The sequence below is a fragment of the Filicampus tigris genome, chromosome 5, assembly GCF_054856515.1.
Source record: "Filicampus tigris isolate MCC_2025a chromosome 5, RoL_Ftig_1.0, whole genome shotgun sequence".
Lineage (NCBI taxonomy): Eukaryota > Metazoa > Chordata > Actinopteri > Syngnathiformes > Syngnathidae > Filicampus > Filicampus tigris.
In genome coordinates, this window is record NC_141221.1 from 28,966,498 (window position 1) to 28,990,442 (window position 23,945).

Consider the following 23,945-nt stretch of genomic DNA (forward strand, 5'->3'; position numbering starts at 1 on the left):
TTGACTTGACTACCGTTTTCAATGTTTCGGATTGCCTTTTTTAATTGATATTACATAGTTACCATCATCATCAACACATCGCTATGCCTAAATCATATTCAGTCGCTAATTTAGGATGCTAACAAACCGCTAGTTACTCACGCCGTCATTGTGACAAGTCTCCGGCGTTAGTGGCTAGCAGCTAGCTGTTAGTATTAGCAACAAGTTCCCGGCTGGTAGTTCAACAGCCGTTCCTTGGCTTAATTTTTTTTTATTTTTATTTTTTTTTATTTAATTTTCAATATTGTGGACCTAGATTACTTTGGAATGCACTCATGTTTAAAGGAAGGGAATGTGCCTTAAATTGATCTTTTTCATTATTAAAAAAAAAAAACTAGCTAAATGAAACGTTGTCTTCATTTATCTTATAAAATACTTTTGCTCATTAAATAATTTTATGTACAGTGTTCCACGTATAAAATAAGAATTCCTCCTGGCTTATATTGCATTAAGTTGCGTTCTTAAATCCTTTTTTTTTTTTATGGGAAAAATAAATGAAGACAAAGTTCTATTTATCATTCTTTTTTTTGGTTTGTTTTTGTTTTTTTTGCTGATCTGAAAACTGATCCGATCTGTGACTCAAAATCCGTGACCGATCCGAACCATGACTTGTGTGATCCGTTGCACCCATACAGCTCAGTGGCTGTGGGCAGGGCAGCCCACAGTCTAAAAGACTTCACAATAACAGGTTGCTAATGTATCGATGTCCATGTACAGTATTGTGAGGCTTTTATTTTGAAGTTGGCATCGTGGTGCTTTGCATAGTATGAACAACCGTTATGTTGGCCGGCTTGACTTGGCTGTCACGGGAACGACTGCTTGACTTGAGGGGTGGTGACGGTAGCCAAACGCCGGGACCCCGCTGACAGGACGGTTACCTCGGTGTTGTTGCGCCGTGTCTTCCACGATCCGTCCAATACGTGAACGCGGCCTGTGGTGCAAAAGAGATTTGGGACCAGACTGCTGTCCAAGAGAACTGTGCTAAATCACACGGTCTCAGAGGTGGGCAGTTAATTTTTCAACGCTGCCTGGTGGAAAAACAAACTGTTGCCAAAGGCCACATCAACATGCAAACGCTATTTAGGCACTTACATTCGTTGACGAATCAGTTTTGAAGTCTGCATTGACTGCACATATTGTTGTGCAGAGCGGGCTTCATTCCTGCGTGGGAATCACTTGTTGCCGTAAATCCATATTTCAAGTAGGTCTTCTGGTATTGTGTGTGAAATGTACCTTTCTTTTTCTTCTTGGGCATCGAGTCTTGTGTTGGATTCTCATTGGGCCTTTTCCCGATTTCAAAGAAACCTTCCAAAATGCCTGTTTATTTTACTCATTTTACTAGCTTGTGCATTTAATATTAGCATTACACGACAGAAACAACTTAATATACATTAAGAGTCAGTCATAGATGGATGTAACGGCTAGAATCCGGTCACATTTAAAAATAAAATATATTTCAGCCTCGGATAAGAAATAAATTGGAAGAACTGTAAGGTTTTTTTTTTCTTTCATCTATGCGGCCCGCCGGTTCACGGCCCGGTGGTTGGTCAACCTTTTTTATTGATGTACCCCCAGAAACATTTTCGTTTTTATTTAATTTCGTGAACACAAATGTTTTTTTAATTTTAACTTTCGTTATTTCGTTTACGATAATAACCTTGGCACACACACAAGAATAATTAGCAATATAGTGTCGTGCTTTGCAATGGCAGTAAGAATCTGTCATGTCATGTCATGTCATCTTCCAAACCGCTTATCCTATATAGGGTCGCGGGGAGTTGCTGGAGCCTATCCCAGCCGTCAATGGGCGAAGGCAGACTACACCCCGAACTGGTCGCCAGCCAGTCGCAGGGCACACATAGACACTGTCACTGAGCGGGAATCGATCCCACGCTGCCCGCACACAACTCAGGCGTGTGTACCACTACACTATCAGCGGACTTCAGTAAGAATCTGTTCTCCCCAAAAAAATCTTAAACTTAATTTTGACAAATATTGTCTGAAAATATCTATTTGATAATTGAAAAGAAGACCGATAGTATTACCAAGTGTCAACACTGAACATTTCATTGTTGCACTGAACGTTTTGCATGTAGTGAGACACTTGGGCTAGTGCTTTCCTGAGGATCTTTGTCATTCTCGGTGGCGAGGGGGCAGCTGCTGTGATCAAGCTCTTTTTCTTTTTTTTTTGCCTTGCAGCTACTTTTTAAACATATTTTAAAATCTCAAATACCCCCGGAAGTGCCTTCAAGTACCCCAAGGGGTACTAGTTCCCCCCTTTGAGAACCACTGGTTTAGAATGGTTTCAAATTGATACAACAATGTAGTTAATTGAGTTGATTGCTGGATCATGTCTTTTCATGTCTATTCTTTTTATAGGCCTGTGACCAGAATGGAGATAAAGATAAAGTGTGCAGTTGCAGTAATATCAATAGTCTTCATGTGGAGAACTTGCCCCTGTGTCTGGCTGCTATCCAGAAGCTAGTAGAATACATCAACTTCAACTTCATGGAGGATCACGCAGCTTCATCAGCCGACCTGTCATCCGACAACAAAGGATCGGATGTTGAGGTTCATGCTATTTCTATCAGGAAAAATGAAGGCGATCCATCTGATTTTGGACTTAGCTTTGGAAACATCCCAATTTTTGGGGATCCTGATGGAAGAAAAAAGGGAGGACCAAGGAGGAGAAGAGATCAGAGCCCCATCGTGCATGTGGGCTGCATCTGGGTAACAGAAGTGAGAAAGGCAAGCCCAGCAGCCTGCTGTGGCAGAATTAAACTGAGAGACGAATTGCTATCGCTGAATGGGCAGCTGATGGTGGGAGTAGATGTTAGCGGAGCCAGGTAAGTCCACCGAAGAAATAATTGCCAGCCAACCAAGTTTTGTGCGAAAAGTACGTTTGGAAAGACGAAATAAGTTACAAATAAATCATAATGGTATGCCACTCGTATAACCAGGGCTATATCTTGGTGGCATAGTTATCGGGGAGCAACTGCAGAAGTTCTTTGCGCGCAGAATATCGTAGTTAAATTCAGAGCTGGGCGCTCCGTCTATCTTACTGACAAGTCCGTTTATCTGTCGGTGACGGACGCCCGTTTTGCCGTTAAAAATAGAGGCGGACCGGCCTATAGACGGGTACCTTTTTTTTTTCCCCCCCGGAAATAAAGGCGAATGATGGATGACGGAAGGGTACCCACGCTGCAGACGGATAACGAATAACAGACGCTAAATTTTTGGTAAAATGCCCAGCTCTGGTTATGTTATGACATATATTATGCTCATACTTTTTCTCACGACTTTCTGTTATGTCATGTCATCTTCCAAACCGCTTATCCTATACAGGAGTTGCTGGAGCCTATCCCAGCCGTCAATGGGCGAAGGCAGACTACACCCCGAACTGGTCGCCAGCCAGTCGCAGGGCACACATAGACACTGTCACTGAGCGGGAATCGATCCCACGCTGCCCGCACACAACTCAGGCGTGTGTACCACTACACTATCAGTGGACACTTTCTATTGTGCATACACAATATTAAAACAATTGGACACATTGTGGTCATCCTGGACCATGACCATGCATTTGTAGTTGTCATGTGTAATTGACTGCGCTGTATCAAATCCTGGCTCAGATTCAACCCCCAAAAAAACTTAAAACAAAGAAAAACAACAAGCATTAGTAAAAATATAGATGACTTATAAATCCCACTCTCAACTTTGATAGTAAGGTTCTTATTATCCTTATTCTTATTTATTATACCAGTGGAGTAAAACTGCAGAGAAGGCTTATTGTTGTTTCACCCGTGGCACTGGTGACATTGTCAAGTGTTAACAGTGCCTCCTGTAGAAAGTGATGAACAGTATTGCGACTCCCATTTCCCATTTACTTATACTTGAATGTGTATTTCCAGTTACCTGGCTGATCAATGCTGGAACGGAGGCTACATTTACCTTGTCCTGCTGCGGCGAGTCAAGCGAAAAGCTCCTCTCCCTCCCTGTGGCGTTGATGACAGTCTCGGTACTCCCATCAGTAACGACTGCTGTGATGACCAGCCGCAGTGCAAAACTTCCGCTGACACCGTTGATAGTCCAGTAACGTGCAAACGTACACGCAAAATTGGTGTGACATCACGGTCGCCCTGCAAAAGAGACAACAAAGATGATCCTGACTCCGAATTTCAGAGTTGTTATAGTGACGTCAGCTCCTGTAGTTTTGGCGAAAAGGGAGTCAGCCCTTCGAAGGAAAAAACGGAGCATTTCTTCTCCACACATATGCCTACAGAGGAAATTCATGGCAACTTTCCTCATTTCGAAGTTAACCACCATCATCGTAGAGGCACTGCTACGCTGCCTTTAAGGAGTCACAGTCAACTGTTAGAAAGCAAAAGGGATTCTTTCTGCACTCAACTTTCTCACCAGGTAAATCAATCATTTTTGTGACCTCAGTTTGTTTAAAGGGGAAGTCAACCCAAACATATTGTTTCCAAGAATACGTTCTATGCAAGCCCACTACTTGAAACAAGGCATTCTGATAAATATTGCCTTTGTGGAACAAGAGTTAATCCACCCGTTTTTAGCCATCTCCGGGGTCGGCCATTTTGCCACTTCTGTTGACTGGAAATGACATCACAACTGCTCAGGGCTCAGGTAACAACCAATCACAGGTGACCTGGCCGCCCCCTTAGATGGCTAAAAAGGGGTGGCTTTTGCTGCTTAACTCATACTCCACAAACGCAATATTAATCAGAATGTGGGCCTGCTAGGAACATATTCTTGAAAAAAAAATGGTTTGGGTAGATTTCCACTTTAACAAATGATTGGTCTCTAGCAGTGATCACTGAGTTCTGTTATTCTGTTATTATCATGTCATATCTGTTATTCTGTCAAAATTGGCATTTTACTCCAAGCAGTTCACTACTTTGGCAATTTATAAGTGCATAGCAAGTTAACTCCAATGCGCCAATGCTGTTTGTTTATACAAAGAAACCATAATTTAATTTATAAGTTTGCACTTTTTAAATTTTTAAAAATAATTTAATAAATATTGTTATGTCCAAAATGAACTTAGATCATTATAGTGTTTCAAATATTTTTTTCTTAATATTTTTTACATGTTTAAACCTGTTCTTGTTTTGTTGCAAATCCTTTGAATAATCGTGATTTCAATTATTACCAAAATAATCGTGATTAATATTTTTTTTCATAATCGAGCAGCCCTATTACAACAGATACTTCACAACTGATGATTTAAATATGAATAATTTTACATTCAAGTGAGTATGCAATTCTTTAGAATTACAAGAAAAATAGTGCTTATATTTTGATTTTTCAAATGGCAATGCATCGGTGCAGTATCGGCATCAGCCAGTATTGGCATCGGCCGATACTGCATAACCAGGTAGCGGAATCGGTATCGGGACCCAAAAAGTGGTATCGGAACAACACTAGTTGATACAATACAATACAATACAATTTTATTCATATAGCGCATTTCACAACAGCTACTGCTGTAACAAAGCACTTTACATAAAACAACAAAATAGCAATAATACAACAAGTGAAAGCAATATAGTAACACAAAACACTATTTACAATAGACACCAGAAAAAGCCAGAGAATAGAAATGTTTTTTCAAATGGGTTTTAAAAATGGACAGAGAGGGGGCTTACCTAACATTTAATGGAAGGTCATTCCAAAGGGAAGGACCAGCAACAGAAAAAGCTTGATCCCCTCTTTGCTCAAGTCCGGTCCTCAAGAGCCCCTATCCAGCCTGTTTTCCATTTCTCTGCGCCTGCAACACACCTGATTCAAATGATCCGCTTGGTGATGAGCGGATTATTAGAATCAGGTGTGTTGCAGGCGGGAAGAGATGGAAAACAGGTTATGTGCGGGTCATTTGAATCAGGTGTGTTGCAGGCGGGGAGAGATGGAAAACAGAACATCGTTACGAACTACAGTAGTTCATTTTTAGAAAGTTGACCTTTTTTTTTGTTTGGAGAAATTTATTTATGTTTTCCATTTAAGTACACACAAACACAAAGGAAGAAAAAAAATGCCTAAAATTGGCAAGTGTCAAAAATAGGTTATGCCACACAGTGGCACAAAGATTGGTTACAATATTTTGTTACAATTTAAAACACAAACATACCTTCCCCACAAAAAAACAAAAAAAAAAGACGGAACCAAACAAACAAAAAAAAGGCTGCAGAGCAATACAGAATGATTGGAACTACAAAAGTTACAATTCAACAAATGACAGCATCTCCACATATTTAATAAATGATGTCCATGTTTTATAGTATGTGTTTTGAAAACCACTTAGACAGTACCTTAAATTCTCTATCTATAAACATCCCATGATTTCTCGCACCCAATGAATAAAGGAAGGTGGTCGAACATCTTTCCATTTAAGGAGGATCAACCTCCAGGCCAGAAGAGATGAAAAAGCAACAGCGTTTTTTGATAAGAGCTGAGGCCGTGTTGATTTGGGATGACACCAAATATTGCTGTTATGGGGTTAGGGTCAATGGCCCTGTCGCAGATATGGGAAAAAACTCTAAAAATTGAATCCCAAAACCCACCCAAGTCATCACAAGACCAAAACATATGACCCATAGTATGGTGACTGTTTGCATCTCGGGCAACCATCATCAGTGGTGTAGATCTTAGCGAGTTTGGCTTTGGTCAAGTAAGACCGATGAAAGATTCTGAACTGAATTAGACAGTGGCGAATGCAAATAGATGTCGAATGAATTTGATTGATACTAATGCCCCACACATCCTCCAAGAGCTGCAAGTTCAAATCCGATTCCCATGCTTTTTTGAGAACAGATTGGCTTTCATATTTCAGTTTATGCAAAAAGTTGTATATGAGAGATATGACCTCTGGTCGTGAGATGAAAATGCAAACAGTCCTCAAGAGGACAAGCAGATGGTACGCAACAAAAATGTTAACTACAAAACTACGGATCTGTAAGTACCTAAAGAAGTGCGTCCTGGGAATGTCAAAATCTTTAGTGAACCTATCGAATGAGAGAAATGCACCATCAGCAAACAAGTCAGAAATCTGCGCAATACCCATATTAAACCACATTTTAAAACCTTAATCATTCAAAGCTGGCAGAAAAAAAGGGTTTGATATGATAGGAGAGCAAGTGAATAGCTGCTTAAAATCAAAATGTCGACGACACTGAAACCAAATATTGAAAGTATTTTGGACCACGGGGTTATTCAATTTGACACTACGGCCAATTGGTAAGGCAGAACACATGACTGCGATAGGCAAAGCAGGAAGGCCTGACTTTAATTCTAAAGAGGAGCAAAGTAGGCCGTGACCTTCCTTGAGCACCCAAATCCAGATGGTTAGTTTCACGACATTAGCGGACCAGTAATAATACTTAAAATTTGGCAGAGCTAACCCTCCTTTAGATTTAGAGCATTGCAATAGGGATTTACAGATTCTGGGTATTTTTTTGTTCCCGATGAAGGAAGTCACAGCCTCGTCTACTTTATTGAAAAATATTTTAGGTAAGAAGAATGGGACCATTTAAAAAAGGTACATGAATCTTGGTACAACCATCATTTTAACTGTGTTGACCCGCCCTGCTAGAGAAATAAGCAACATTGACCACCGCGTAAAGTCTGACTTAGTTTTCTCTAGAAGGGCAGCAACGTTTTGTCTAAAGAGATCCTTGAAAGCAGCTGAAACTTGAATGCCCAGATAGGAGAATGACAAGTGCTCAACTGTAAATGGAAATACTGACTAATCTACTTTCTTAGCTAATTGATTTAGGGGGGACAAAATACTCTAACCAATATTAAGCTTGTATCCAGAGTATTGTCCAAACGACCTGAAGAGCTCTAAAATTTTTGGAATAGATGTCTCGGGATCTGTACGATACAAAAGGAGATTTGAGTGTTCTTACCTTTCTTTAATACCACAGCGATTGTGGCTTGAGACAAGGTTTGTGGCAGTTTGAAGGTTTTATGAGTTTCAAAGAAAACATAATTTAGTAAGTTTGTTTGCAAATATTTTGTAAAATGCACACAAACAACCATCTGGCCCTGGTGCCTTGCCGCTTTGGAGGGATTGGATTGCTTATGAAATTTCAGCTGCTGTCAAGGGGCCCTCGAGCTGTTCCAGTTGGTCTTGCACAATAGTAGGGATATTAATCTTATAGAAAAAAAAAATCTATTTCAGCACGTGAATGATTAATTCAGGAGGTATAGAGGTCCTTATAAAACTGCTTAAAAGTAGCGTTTATCTTTTTGGAATCTGTCACTACCTGGTCTGTATCTAATCTTATCTCTGATATTAACTGATTTGGGGCAGATTGACGAAGCTGATGGGAAAGAATTCTCTCTGCCTTTTCCACAACAGAATACACAGCAGGTTTGCTATGGCGTATTTCCGGAAGTAGGGAACGCCCGAAGTAGTGCATGAACCCCACCTTAATGTGGCAGCGTCATCCTTGAGTCAGTGCTGCGCGCAGCCTAGCGTTATGTTTGTTTTTGTGTTTGTGTTAAAATGTAATTTGTGTTCAATTTGTTGTTATATTTGACATTTATTAAATAAAGATATATTTTTTTTGAATTAAAAAAAAAGCTTGAATATACTCCTGGACACATTGTTTTGAAACATATCGGCGGGCGTCGCTTCAAAAAGACAGCGACAACAATGGATATCGTGCCTGCTACAACCATAAAGGTCCAGAACTAAATTAATGTCTCCCCTTATAATCAAACAATGTGTGTTCAAATCTGGTAGTGTGACGATGAACCTTGTGAAAAATTGTGGGTTGTCCCAATTAGGGGCATAGACATTCACCAATACTGTGATGGGGTGTTATGCAGTTTCCCAGTAACTATCACAAAACGCCCACTGGGGTCGTTGGTTACACTGGTAGAGACAAAGGGGAAATTTTTCCTGATTAGAATTGCAACTCCCCTAGACCTTGAATTAAATCCAGAAAGGTAAACTTAAGGATGTGTAGATGTGTCTCTTGTAAAAAGACAATGTCCAGTTTGAAGGTTGACAAATGGGCAAATACTCTTTTTCGATTGACAAAATTATTCAGGCCCTTCACATTCAAAGTAATGAATTTAGTGTCTTGGGGATTAATTACATGATTTGAGCTAAGGGATGTTGCCATATTCACATGAAAAGCAAATTATGCCAACAACATTGAAAAAATAACTGCAGCCAAAAACACCAAAGAGAAAAAATATATATATAAATATATAAATGAAAAAAAACTATGTAAATTGTCTCGCCTCCCTAACTGGGGACGACTACCACCCTCCCTCAAAAGAGCCTATTCATAGCATGTGCTATTCTACAACACTGAAAAATAATCTCCAGCAGGGATCGCCTGAAGAAAAAAATAAATGAATAACTGAGAGATTGTTGCAAAAACCTATTAACAAGGTTGACACCAATTCACTTTGTGCAAATGAAACATTAAAAATAAAAATTTAACACGGAGTAGTATTAACAAAATAATAAAGACTTGCATTTAGTACAAGCTGACATTTGAGGTGCATTTAGTCAATTGTCCATCAACAGGAATAAGGCAGGATATTTAGTCTTCTTGTTGATCATGTTGATCAGCGCTGGCCGGAGTTGATTCTTGACGTAGGTTGAGGCCTCGGCTGGGTCAGTGAATACTTTCTCCCCCAAGGTAGTGGTGATCCTCAGCTTCGCCGGGTATAGCATCCCAAACCTCACGTCACGGCAACCACAAAGTAGATCTTTCATTTCTTTAAAAGCTCCCCTTCCTTTTCACTACTGTGGAAGGCAGATCCGGGAAAATGGAGATCTTGTCGCCATTGTAAATCAAGGGGCTCTTTTGTTGCTCTGCGAAGTACTTCCATCTTCTCTTGATAATAGTGGAACTTAACAACGAACGGCCTGGGTCTCTGTCCTTGCCCAGGGGCTGGTTGAAGGCTGCGATGTGCCCGGTCCAGTGTGGGAGCGGTGTCTAGACCCAAAGCCTCTTGAGTAGCTTAGCCACAGAAGAGACAGGCTTGTTCCCGGCTTCAAAATGCTCACGAATCCCGAGTATTCGACCATTGCATCTGCGCTGTCTCCCCTCCAGGTTTTCAGTCTTCGTACAAAAGGCTGACACTGTTGGTTTCAAGTCCACAACTTGCGCCTTTAAGTCCACAACATCATTGGAGTACGTGTTGGTAGCTTTTTCCAGGCTAGTTAGATGCTCCTGGTACTCCGCAAGGCTAGCGTCTATTGGTGCGATTTTGGCACAAAGTTCTGACCGAATCCCCTCGATCTGATCAGTAAAATGACTGCGAAGTGAGCTGATCATATTGTTGAGAGCCTGGCATTTGCTTTCAACCTTAGATTCCAGCGCTGTGATTTTGGCGACCACATTATGTTCCAAGCTAGATATAGCGGCCATTAGCACGGCTGTGTCCGGAGATGTAGCGTTGCTAGCGGCTTCAGACTTTTTGCCTCCTCTTGTGCTAGACATTGCAGGAGAGTCGTTTCTGGCGGTGTCAGTCTTTGCAGGAGTGTCCCAGATGACGGGAGGTAACGCCTTAGTGGCAAATAAGTTATTTTTGTGAAAACATAGCGAATCCGTGCGGAGGTGCCTACTCACACGTCTTTACATGCCGCCGCTCACCAGTGTTTTTCCCGAGGTAGTCCCATCTTCATCATTTACACATCTGGATACATCTGGATACCTCTTCATACAGATCTTGTCCTGTAGTTGTCTTGTCCCGGGCACACTATATCACAAAGTAGAAGTCAACCCAAACATATATATTTTTTCCAGAATATGTTCTATGCAGGCCACTAGTTGAAACAAGGCATTCTGATGAATATTGTGTTTGTGGAATATGAGAAATCCACCTATTTTTAGCTATCTCAGATGCGGCCACTTTGTCACTTTTGTCTACTGAAAATTACATCACAGTTACTCAGGGCTCAGGTAACGACCAATCATGGCTCAACTTCAGAAAAGAGGTAAGCTGTGATTGGTCGTTACCTGAGCCCCTCAAAAGGGATCAGGCCTTTTCTGTTGCTGGTCCTTCCCTTTGGAATGACCTTCCATTAAATGTTAGAAAAGCCCCCTCTCAGTCCATTTATCAAACCCATTTGAAGACACATTTTCAGATCTGGGCAGTCCGTCCTGGGGCCGGAACGGTCTGTACGGATGGCCAGTTTTGGGACGGAGGACAGGGGGGCGACAAGTTTTAAAAAAGCATCAGACTAAGCAAGGGGGGGAGGTGCATTTTAGTCCAGCCCACTAATCGTCTCATGCGTGTGACGTGGTCAGCTTTAGTTGTGCTAAAGCTAATCTACATTAATATTCAGTCACTGCATGTTCTCTTCTACGGAGCCGCCTTCATTAATTGCCTGCATAATGCTTTTCATGTGCTGACCAGTAGTCACATTGCACATGCATATTGTGCCCTCTAGTTTATCTCTGTGGTGGGTTTGTATTTTTTTTTTTACATTACTTGTGGGTCTTTTTGAGGAATGATGCCCGATAATGTTTTTGGGAGGAGAAGAGAGTTGTTACCATTTACTCCAATGCCAACGCCAGGCAAGGGAAGGGGTGGATTTTTTATTTTTTTTTATCCAAGTTCGTCTACGCTGTTTTTGAGAATGATGATGTTTCTTGTCATGTATCTTCTCAGGATGTTCCTCTCCTTTCAAATTTGGGGGATAGCAATAGGGCTGAAGAACTTTTGGCAGGCATGGCGTCCAGAATTGGCCTCTCAATTGGTGAAAGCATAGCCTCCAGTATTGAATCACGCTTGAGCTGTGGGCCAGGTCCTAGTGTGCATGGGTCATCAAACAATGTAGTGTCAGATGATGGAGTGATGAAAGTAGTGGTTAGGTCTGACATTAAGGAACCAGTCTGTTTCAAGGGGGATGGTTAAGATGTACTTACAGTTTGGGAATGGGAGGCTCTGATGGCGTCTTACATGAGAAAGAAGGGAATTCTCGTGGCAGAACAGGCAGAGGAAGTGCTAAGTAAATTGGTGGAGAGGGCACGAGAAGTGGTTAGGGTGGGCGTGCGCACTAAGCCATCCTTATTGTTGTCCGTGGGTCCAGATACCATTTTTGAAATACCGATGCATCATTTTAGTGGCACTATCTGTTCTGGTATGCCTCTTGCTGACTTTTATGCCACATTACCCGACTCAGGTGAACACCCCTTTGACTACTGGTTAAGATTGAACAGAGCTATGGAAATGACGGAAGACTGTCTTAAGAGACACAACAAGACATTTGACGATCTGACACATGACTTGATTGCAATGTTCATACGTCACTGTCCGGATCCAGAGTTGTCCTTGATATTTGAGTGCAAGCCGTTGCAGCAGTGGACAGTTGCCGATGTCCATGAAAAGCTTGTTGAGCACAGTAGGGACCAACGACTGTCTTCACATCCGAGATGGGCCACAAACATAACATCGCAGCAGCAGGGCGTGAACTCGGTTTTTGTATGACATCTGAGAGTAAGATGACGCCTTGTGCTGTGCCTCTTTGTACACCATTGACCAACCAACATGGTGAGAGTTCCTATGATTGTCTCAATCACATCTTAGCTATGTTGGAGCATATGCTAAAACAGCAGTCTCAACAGATGTCAAGGATTGATGGGCCTGTTGTCCCTACCTGACCAAGCCAGACAGTGGTAAACAGACAAGTGGCTCCATGTATAATTTGTGGGGACACAGGACACAATACTCGTTACCATTGCAGAGCCAGTCGTCTGTGTTTTGCATGCTTTGCACCTTATCACACGCAAGCTGAGTGTTCCGGGTTTTGAGCCACCGGAGCGAGGGTTCCGAAACCTTCAGCACCACAAGAGGAAAACTAGTTGGCCTGCATGTGGAAGGGGCAAATGTTAGGCCAGAGCATGACCCCTTTGAAATGAAGAATGATAATGTTAATGTAATAATGTAATGTAATAATCTAAGTATGTGTGAGGAAAAAGACAAGGACATAGACCTGTTTTTAAAAACATTCATCAGCTGAAACCACATGAGGAATTGTTTTACGAAAATGTAACTTTTGGGTGGAAAAGTTCCAGTCAAAGGCGATTTTGGACAGTGGCTCGATGGCTTGTACCCTGAGGTCCACTGTCCTCCCGCAATTGTTGGAGAAAAATGTGATTAGTGAAACACCTTTAAACCTACTGATGTTGTCTTGGTAGGATGTGCTGGTTCGAAAGCTAAACCATCAGGTGTTGTGTGACCTGGAAGTGGAGGCCTGTGGTTGCGGGTCAGAGTGATCATCGGCAGCAATCTACTGAGGTATTTGGTTCGTCGTCTCAGGCTGTAGAGGAGTCTTTTTGATGACGGCTCCACTCAGATGCGAAGTGACCGGCAGAGGAAGCTGTTGGGTTTGGTGGCCAAGATGGCCGGCCTATCTGATGATCGCTTGAAGAAGGTTGGTGTTGTTAAGTTGAAGAGAGCTGTCACGCTGGAGCCTATGACTGAACACTCGGTCTGGGGCAAGATGCAGCAAGTGAGTGTTTTGCCGGCTGGCAGCACAGTCTTGATGGAACCCACGACCGCAAGATCGAGACCTAAATCAAGCATGGTGGGAAGGACCGTGGCTTTGCTTACAGATGATGGGTGGTTGCCTTTAAAGGTAATATAAATCCCACAGACAAGCCTGTTACTTTGAGACGAAATACTACACTACTGATGTGCATCCATGTATGGCTGTAGAGTGCTTCGACAGTCCTGAGAATGTCAGTGATCCGCCATTCAGTGTCCAGCAAAATGTGCAGTTACTAGGTATGGGACGAGACAAAAATCCCACGAGACAAGATGTCTCACGAGATTGAGTCCGCGAGAACGAGACGAGGAGATTTTTGCTAAATTTTGAATATAAAAAAAATACCTAATGTAATTTTTTCAGTTTTCAAAATGTTTTTTATCAAACAGACTCCAAGAAAATTAATCATCTAGCTCTAAAGTGCAAATGCAAACAGGAGTCATTTTCGTTACATGCTCTCAAATATTGCTGAAATAACAGCCAAAGCTGAGATCTTTCCTCTTACTGAATACTTTGACAAAATCCAACTGTGCTCGTGGGGCAGTAACTCAATTGTATGTCGTGTTTTATGTTAACTCATTGGCTTTATTTAGTTACATTTTTATTTATATTGTATATATTTGTTAATATTTATTGATATATTTATTAATAGATGTATCACTGCTTCTTATTGTTTTTTTTTGTTTATTGTATTGTTTTTAAAGTGCTTTGTTACAGCTCTAGCTGTTATGAAATCCGCTATATAAATAAAATTGTATTGTATTATACAGGTGGTTGACTGGTTAGCACGTCCGCCTCACAGTTCAGAGGTCGTGGGTTCGATCCCAGTCCCGGCCTTCCTGTGTGGAGTTTGCATGTTCTCCCCGTGCCTGCGTGAATTTTCCCCGGGTACTCCGGTTTCCTCCCACATTCCAAAAATATGCTTGGTAGGTTAATTGGAGACTCTAAATTGCCTCTAGGAGTGATTGTGAGTGTGGATGTTTGTTTGTCTCTGTGTGCCCTGTGATTGGCTGGCAACCAATTCAGGGTGTCCCCCACCTACTGCCCGAAGACAGCTGGGATAGGCTCCAGCACTCCCCGCGACCCTTGTGAGGATAAGCGGAATAGATGATAGATGGATGTATTGTAGAGTTCAACTTGTTTCTCAGTCGATGTTCAACAAGAGGAATGTCACTGCGTCTGTGTCAAGATATCTGCAGCTTGTCAAAGTTGTGGGCTCCTCAGAACTGCAGATACGGCACCCGGCTGCTCTAGATCGTGAGCCTTCATGTCCAAAGAGTTGTTCTAGCGCGTGATTACGTCCATAATTTGTTTGTGCGCGGGCAGCTCGAGCTGTCTTTATTTAGACGTCAAAAGTGCTGCTGCTGTTGAGCATTGGTGAAAAAAAGAAACTATACGCTTGACATCTAAACAAACATGATACGCGGCCAACTTTGGACCAGCTGCACTAGCGTTGCGTTCATTGCCTGCACGATAAGCACTTAATGTGTGGCTCAAAGCCAGCCTCACGTATCGCCACATCCATGTTGCGAGCGTTGTCAGTCACAACAGCGACTCCGTGATTTGGCCTCGGAAGTTCCCATTCGGTGACAGCTCCTTTTAGGACATCTGCTATATTCTAGTCTTTTATTATTTTACTAGCACTAGTTTACAATTATTATTTTTGACTATCACTAGAATGCACTACTGTTGTATTTTACACATTCTTCTGTACATGACTGCAGATCTCAAAGTCGGACGCTTTAGGTATTTTTTAATTACTGCTGCATATGTATATGGACTTGAGGTAAGATCTTAATCCCGAGCCCGAGCTGACCCGAATTTCGGGCCTGGTCGGGTCTAAAATGCCAATCATTACGTTGGGGTCGGATTGGGCTTCTCTCTCGCTGCCTTTTTAAAAAAAATATATATATGTTTATAAAAATGTTTACTAAAACGATGTGTGGATACTAAACTAAGGAATACTTGTTATAAAATAAATAATTTGGATAAAACAGAGAAGGCGCTGTAAGGCAATCGCTATTTAACTACTAAACAGGAGCCGCAGAGCCAGAGCACGCTTTGCGCACGACAGAGCCAGAGCATCCTCTAATATGGACTACATCATGAAGACCGCACAACAGTACATGCTAAATGCATCGAAGATTCGTTCTGTATCCACTTGTGCAAACCTGAAATGACCGCCTGAGGTGCACATACTAATGGCGCTATACTCTGGTGTCGATACAAATTTAAATGCAAATCAACAGTGACCTATTTTACATGAGCTTTCTTCTTAAAGTTTATTTATAATTGCTATATATTTCTAATTTGAATGCCTCAAGAAAAATTTAACACTAAGATGAAGACCAAACACATGCAAGGAGAAATATCAGCGATGGGACGAAATAAATCAGCAGTGACAATCTGCATTGGGATATGAAGTCATAATTTTTTTTTAACTATGTACGTCAGTTCAATGTCAAGTATTTTTCCCATACATCATTCAAGCAAATCATTTGCACAACACTGAATCTTTGACTGAATTAAATCAACTTCTATGCAACTGCTAATGTGAAGAAGCCAGAGTGACAAGTACCGGTAGTGGTTAAAAAATTAGGTCAGAGACAGACAGCTGGTGCATTAACCCATATCAGAAGGATTTTTACTGTAATTCATGTCACATGTGCTTTTAATGGAAAGTGGTGGAATATCTGAGGAGACCACAAGCTGATGATGTCTATATATAAGCTTTGTACTCTACTTTGAAGATTTAAAAATGCTAACTGGCTAATGTTATTCATCTCATGTTCAAAATAGTATGCATGTGAGGATTTGTTCATCTCATAATTAACTTGTAGTGTTGTTTGCTACAAGTACGAGGTCTGGTTATTGACAATTATTAATAATGGGGCATCACCCTTGTTACAGGGATCAATCTTCAATTTAAAAAAAAAAATCTGTCCTGTTTAGCATATTGGACATGCAATATGATGGATCATTAATAAAAATGGTACAGACACCGTTGTCACTGCTGCCAGCGGTTTTCATCAAAGTCTGGAGTCAAGGTGAGCATTTTGAAACAAGAAAAAGGCTTTCATAGTTAACTACAAGTAATGTATGTTTTCCTAAATTCAAATTTTCTGTATAAGAGTAAGGATGTCACGATCACGTGCCCAGAATTCCAAAACCCCAAAGCAGAGCCAAACAAATACAAAGCTTTATTAAACCAAGGGAGCACGCAAACGTGAGCAAGGAGAAATAAATTCAAACAAATAAAGGACAACATCAGCATAAGGCTGACGCGATTACACGAAAAGCCAGTGGATGGGCGAAGCACAGTGGAAGCTAGACGCCGGAAGAACAAACAACACTAAACGGAAATGTCATGTCATCTTCCAAACCGCTTATCCTATATAGGGTCGCGGGGAGTTGCTGGAGCCTATCCCAGCCGTCAATGGGCGAAGGCAGACTACACCCCGAACTGGTCGCCAGCCAGTCGCAGGGCACACATAGACACTGTCACTGAGCGGGAATCGATCCCACGCTGCCCGCACAATTCAGCTGTGTGTACCACTACACTATCAGTGACCATCCATTATCTGTACCGCTTCTCCTCACAAGGGTCGCGGGGCGTGCTGGAGCCTATCCCAGCTGTCTTTGGGCAGTAGGCGGGGGACACCCTGAACTGGTTGCCAGCCAATCGCAGGGCACACAGAGACAAACATCCGCACTCACAATCACACCTAGGGGCAATTTAGAGTATCCAATCAACTTACCATGCATGTTTTTGGAATGTGGGAGGAAACCGGAGTGCTCGGAGAAAACCCACGCAGGCACGGGGAGAACATGCAAACTCCACACAGGGAGGCCGGAGCCGGGATCGAACCCACGACTTCTGAACTGTGAGGCGGACGTGCTAACCAGTCGACCACCGTGCCACTATCAGTGACCCTTAAACGGAAATGTATGTAACAGAAGTGCAGCAAAAGACTAAAGGAACTCAGCCCAATTGGGAGAAGGACAGATGAGTGCAATAAACAAGTCAAAAGGAAAGACAGAAGCTAAACTAGAGTGGTTTGGAAACAAAACAAAACAAACTACCAAAACCGGAATTACTTACGTGTGACAAAGCTAAACGACGTATTGCGTGGCTGTGGAAATACGCACGCTATCGACAAAGGGAGAACAGACCAACAGCAACAATATTCCAGCGACTAGCTTCCACTTCTCCAGCACCTATATACCCAGTTGATTGTCATGCCAAACAGGTGTGCACCGGAGGCTCCGCCCATCCACCAGACCCAGGGACTGAAAAAAATAACAATCAGACACAGAACATGACAAAGGATGTAATGATATCCAATGTAATATCGCGATATGAACCTCACAATACGGTAATCACAATATTGTGGGGAGTTTGGCGATATATTAAAAGCTCATGATATTGTGAAAAAAAAGAGATTTTTTTTTTTACATAATAACAGCATTCACAAAGAAATAGATGACCTACAATGACCGAACACCTAATATTGAGGCACTTACTTTCTGATTCACACATTGTGAATTGGGTCAATTTATGGAGCAACTCAAATGTGTTATGTTCCACTTTATCTGGCGATGAGCGAGGATTTTAAACATTTATCCATCCATTATAGGTGGCAAAAAATTGCATCAAATTAAACTGCAGTAATAAACTAACGCCCAGAGGTTTCTGGAACTGTACAAATGGAAAACAACTTGGGCTTTTAAACAGATTTGCTGCATTAATATCGTAAAACGACGACGACGATATATCGTGACAAATTTAATATCGCAATATTGCCAATATTGTGACATCCCTATTGCATTCAACAAAAGTGGAAAATCAGATTTTTTCACACGGATTGTACCAGTTGCGACCTCAAAGTGTTCCAGCCAAATGTCAACAGCAAAGATGGCTGATGGCGATAAATTGTTTTTGCAGCAAGTGGTCCACAGACTTGGGGCTCCTGCAGGCAGCCAGGCAATAAGGTAAACCCAGCAAGTGCAGGTGCGGGATTTCTGGGCGGAAAGTAAAAACGTGGATCAGTATTGCAAATTAGATCAAAGGAAACAAAACCTGAGCTGAATGCAACCTACTACATGACAGCATAAGTTGATCTGGCGATGAAGTGGAGTTCAGTACTGGGTTGGGTAGGCAGGTGATTAAAATTGCTTGCAACTGGAGTGCTTGGAACCTGCTTGGGTTTTTGAGTTTTTTTTACTTGATAGACAGATAGAAAGTAACATACTTTTTTATTGCAGCATAAATATATATAAGAATTATAGGTATAGCTATTACATATTTTTTTTACCCTAACAAATTTGTCAGCGTCATTGTTAACTCAACTGTTAGCCCTAACATGAACACTGGATTTTCATCCCCTGTACTGTATGTGTATAGTGATTGTCTTGGAGGATCTATCATGGATTATTGGCATTATGGAATTAGGAGGATTTGTGCCATCTGTCATGTGTGATGTAATACATCGCTACATTGAGGTAAATCCAATCCATAGTCCATTATTGTTGTACACTGTAAAAAAAACCCAGTTGTTTTTACGGAAAAAACCCGGCGGCTGTGGTTGCCAGAATAATACTGTAAAAAATACGTCAGACTGTAAAACACATTCCAGAATAACCTGTAAATTTTACAGTATAAAACTGTAATCCTCTACAAAAATTGACATGATAAACTGGTAAATTCAACACAATTTTACAGCTAAATTAACACAACTATGCCTTTTATTCAAGACATTTTCCCGTATAATTTACATGCAGCAGTTGCTTATTTTACATCTAATCCCATTCAATTTCACTGAAAAAAAACAGATGCAATACATTATTAAACAGTAAAAGCCTCATTAAAGGTCTGTGATTTTACTGAATTATTCTGCTTATTTTATTAAAACGCTCTGTTTCATGCAATATAATTTGTAGAATTAATTACGATGTTTTGTTGTGAAATAAACATCTACTTACTATCATTGAATTATTTGACAAAAGTCTTCATTAAATGAGTATTACTGGTAAATATGGACATACACAGTCAAACTGACAATGTGTAACCAAGATTTTCATCTGTAACGTTTACTGTTAAAACTAAAACCACCAAAAGAAAAATTAATGGGACACAGATAAAAAGTAGACCGCTTCTATACTTGATTACATTTAAACTGCCGTGAGTTTTTGTTTGACTTTTACCAGAAATGGGAATAAAACAGTGACCTGTCGTATGCAGCAACTTAAAAAAAATACAATACTAATTTGTCATTTCAAACCCCAATTATATTGTTTCAAAAAGATATGCAAAATACTTTCAGCTATGTTGATGGAGAAGTACCTAGGGAGAAAGAAAAACAAATAGATTAATAAAATACAGATTTAGAGACACACACAAAGACAGACACAGAAATTCACAAAACACACACATCAACACTGACAGACTGACTCACAGATGCACTAAAACTCTGCACATTCATAAACAATCAAACTAACAACCTTTTAAAGATGTTAATCTAGAATGTTATCATTAAAGTTTAAAGAATGAACCTACCCCCCGAAAAGTTATATGACTGAGACATCACCCCACAGGTCAGACCATGACTTACTTGAGTCCAAATTCAGATGTCGCGCCACTCGTGATCAGATAGGTCTTTGATCAAGGTGAGGACTGTGGGGTTCAAGTGTAGACGGGAAGTCCTGTTCTTTTCTACTTTGGTGCCCTTCTCAGGATTTATGGAGAAAAAGCACCTTGAGGAAATGAAATAGCAACAGACAAAATGTATTAATGATAAAGTGACTTCCAAAACAACTATAAAATATCACATTAAGCTACTTTTTACTTGTTTGTAGTTAACATTCAATACAGAGTAAATGTTGGTTGACGAATCCAAAATGACACACCTCTGCAGGAGCTCTGGATGTCAGCTTGGATGGATAATGGATGTTGAAATTGAAGTAGCTTCCAAACATCATACATATTGACGATACGAAAGACGGGATGTTTTCTTGAACAATGCTTCTGTTAACACTGAGCATAAACCGTGTGGAAGTAAAACAGGATTGCCCTAAAAAAGAGGGAATCACACACAAATGAAACAAGTGGTTATGCACCTGAAACTTTTCTGGGCTCGGACAGTCAGACAGACAGACAGACTCAGACACACATACACAGGATATAGTTCACAACAAAAACAAGAACCAAGAATTCATCCAGACCTAAAAAGAAAACAGCCCAACAAAGTGTTAACTTACCACAGACAATGATGGTAGGGGTCAAAGGGAGCTTGTCCATCTGGACTTCCTGTGCCAGACAGGTGTCCTCCACATTAGAAAGCATCATCGCTTCAGTTTCTTCAAAATAGGCCATCAGCAGCAGGACCATTTCTTTTACCTGTGAAAACAGGTAACAACCTCAAAAAGTTCCAGTTCTGGATGGCTTGGCCAGAAAGCTTTGGACCCTCATTGGCAGCTTTGTCAGCGCATCGGACCCTTTGTACTTGAACTGAGTGATTCGTCGATTCAGATGTGTATATGTAAACCACTTATTTTTCTTGAGGAAATATTTCAAATATGTCGTGACCCAAACAAGGCGGGAGACCCGGCTGACAAACATGAAACGATTTCAAAGCATTGAACACAGAGTTTACCTTAATGCCTTTGACGCCCTCCCCGTCTCCAGATACGAGATCATTGATGGTTGAATTGTACGTTTCAGGAGTGCACTGTGGACCACAGACATTGGGATCATTTTCAAACTCACTTCGTGTAATTTCACAGTATCTACAAAAATACTTTGAACAATGAAAATTCTCTGTAAACCCCCCAATGACATGTGACCCAAGGTTGTCACCTGCAATGCTCCTTTAATGGTTTTCCCGCCCACATAGAGTCCATTCTCCTCCAGATCTTTCAAATCACCTAACATTTCTGAGAAAAGCTTAGCACAGCCAAACCGTTTTAGGTCCTTCTCTCCGCACAACAACACAAGGGACATGACGTCTGTATTTGACCGCACATGAGCAGCCAAATTTGCCACAGAAAGATAGACAGCGATGACTTTTTTTTTTTTTTTTTAGCAGAGCCAAGAGGATTCACGATTTCAAATGCATCCTGATACAAACTTAGCTTCAGGCAACCTGGATTTTCAAGGTAGAACTTGTTTGACTTAAAGGTTTGTCCCTATACATATCGTTTATGTTTTCCACCAAACATCCTCTGTGTTTGCGTGACATATGAGCAGTGAAAGATGATTTCTTGGTGAACATGTTTTTACAACCAATTACAGGACATGATATAGTTCGCCCTTCAACTATGTGCCCTTTCAAATGTTGTAGCAGCTCTTTTGCAGTCTGAAAATGGCTCGCGCATAGCGAATTTGTAAAATGGTATACAATTATTTTCCGTTCTTTAAACCAATCCATATTGTAATTTTAACTGTATTGCATTGGTTCAAGTCTTACAAGTTTTTGATGTATATTATACAGTAATATGTCAATTATACAAGGAAATATGATCATTTATACATACACTAACTGTAAAAATAACAATTATTAATTGTTCTTTTTTTTTTTTTTACAATATATTGCTTTAAAATATACACTGATTCATTGTTATTCCATTTACGGATTTTTAATGTCAGGATTTTACGGCATATTAATGTTAATTCCACGGTCATTTTTTTACAGTGTATAGTTTAAAAAGGTTTTTTTTTTTATTTCTTATGATAACGTGTTGCATTACCATAAATTGATCACACTTCCAAAAATATGTTCTATATCTGATTATGCTCTATATATCTATCTACGTAGTCAATGATACCCACCCAAGCCTTGCTCTGAACAAAGGGGGCCATACTTGTCCATATGATGTATAATCCCTTTGTCTACACTAGGATCTCCTGGCAGTTTGATGTCACTGGAACAGCTTTAACAAACCATGAATTATCTATCCAGCTATCTATCTATCTATCTATCTATCTATATGCATATATACACTCAACAAAATATAAACGCAACACATGTTTTTTATGAGAGGAACTAATATATATATATATATATATATATATATATATATATATATATATATATATATATATATATATATATATATATATATAAATATATATATATATATATACACACACACACACACGCACACCCCCCCCACACACACACACACACACACCCACACACACCCCCCCACACACACACACACACAGAGCTGGGCACTTGACCCTTTTTTGCCCGTCCAGCGGCAACCCTCCACCCTTGACCTAGGTAACCTTCCGGCCGCGACCCCCCGGCCATATTCCTAAACATTGTCAGCCCCCCCCCAAAAAAAAATAAGGTGCATGATGCCCCCGCGGGAGAGATGCTAACGGAAGAGGTTTATTTAAGGACAATTAGCTGGCTAACTTACTATTCAAACCGCTGTGGACACGCTTCAAACTCGCCACTTATTCACGTACTTATCCAGCTGCGTGTACTTACTTCCATTGCAAGCCCTGGGGTTGGTTTTGTCGTATTGTATAATTATTTGGGTCCAACAGACGACAAGTCTGCAAGCATTCAACAAGTTACATAATTTCCAGACTTCCCCTCCTTCACACTTCCCGGCCTTCAAAATAAAAGCATACCAGCAAACCACTACACAGCAGTTTTGCTACGGCGTATTTCCGTAAGTAGGAAAGTGCATGATGTGCCATACTTGAGGGCTGCACGCAGCTTGAATATAGTCCCAGACACAAGTTGTTTTGAAAGAAGCCTAAAAGAAGCCTTTCAGTAGGCTGAGATTAAATTTGCCCGCCTCACGAGCACGTCACACGCATGAGGGCCGATTATTGGGCCGGATTCAAATCCACTTCCGGCCATGCTTAGTCCAGCTATTTTAAAAAATTTGGCACCCCCCACCAAAAATGGGCCGGAGGGTCCGACCGGTCCGGCCCAGGGACTTTTCCTTTGGCGAGATAATCCATCCCACTTTACAGGTGTGCCATATCAAGATTAGACACCATGTTTAGTGCACAAGTGTGCCTTAGGCTGCCCACAATAAAAGGCCACCCCCCACACACAACTAAATAAATAAATTAATTTTAAAAAATGAAAAGCAGGTTTCAATGCTCATTTAAAAGCAGATCTCAGATGTGCTTTGTACCACAAGGAACAATATTAACATGGTCTATGTTTTTGTATTTTGTTTTTCTCCTTTCTTAAAGTCAAGGGAGGGCAGCCACATCTGGAAAATGCACCTGGTGAAAGGTCAAGAGGGCTTGGGCATACAGATAACCGGTGGGCGTGGTTCCAAGCGCTCTCCTCATGGTATTAACATAGCTCATATTGAGGAGGGAGGAACAATTCACAGG

The 23,945-nt window shown here is 41.0% G+C and overlaps 1 protein-coding gene and 1 long non-coding RNA gene across 13 annotated transcripts in view; one reads left to right on the forward strand and one right to left on the reverse strand.

Moving 5' to 3' along the window:
- Positions 1-23,945, forward strand: part of pdzd2 (PDZ domain containing 2) — a 139,615-nt gene that overhangs the window by 33,285 nt on the left and 82,385 nt on the right. For all 11 annotated transcript variants that reach the window (XR_015086731.1, XM_086030042.1, XM_086030043.1 and 8 more), the window contains 3 exons: positions 2,419-2,885; positions 3,951-4,458; positions 23,799-23,944. Coding sequence is in view for 10 of the 11 variants with exons in the window: in XM_086030042.1 (XP_085886168.1) it covers positions 2,419-2,885; positions 3,951-4,458; positions 23,799-23,944 (1,121 nt within the window). In the remaining variant the exon portion in view is untranslated. The remainder of the gene's footprint in view (positions 1-2,418; positions 2,886-3,950; positions 4,459-23,798; position 23,945) is intronic.
- Positions 4,000-17,779, reverse strand: LOC147148023 (uncharacterized). Of its 2 annotated transcripts, none has more exons than XR_015086733.1 (3): positions 17,682-17,779; positions 10,680-10,785; positions 4,000-4,178 (listed from the first exon to the last, which is right to left on the reverse strand). It is a non-coding gene; the product is annotated as an uncharacterized LOC147148023 (long non-coding RNA). The 2 variants fall into 2 exon arrangements; XR_015086732.1 differs by lacking the exon at positions 4,000-4,178 and adding an exon at positions 10,538-10,592.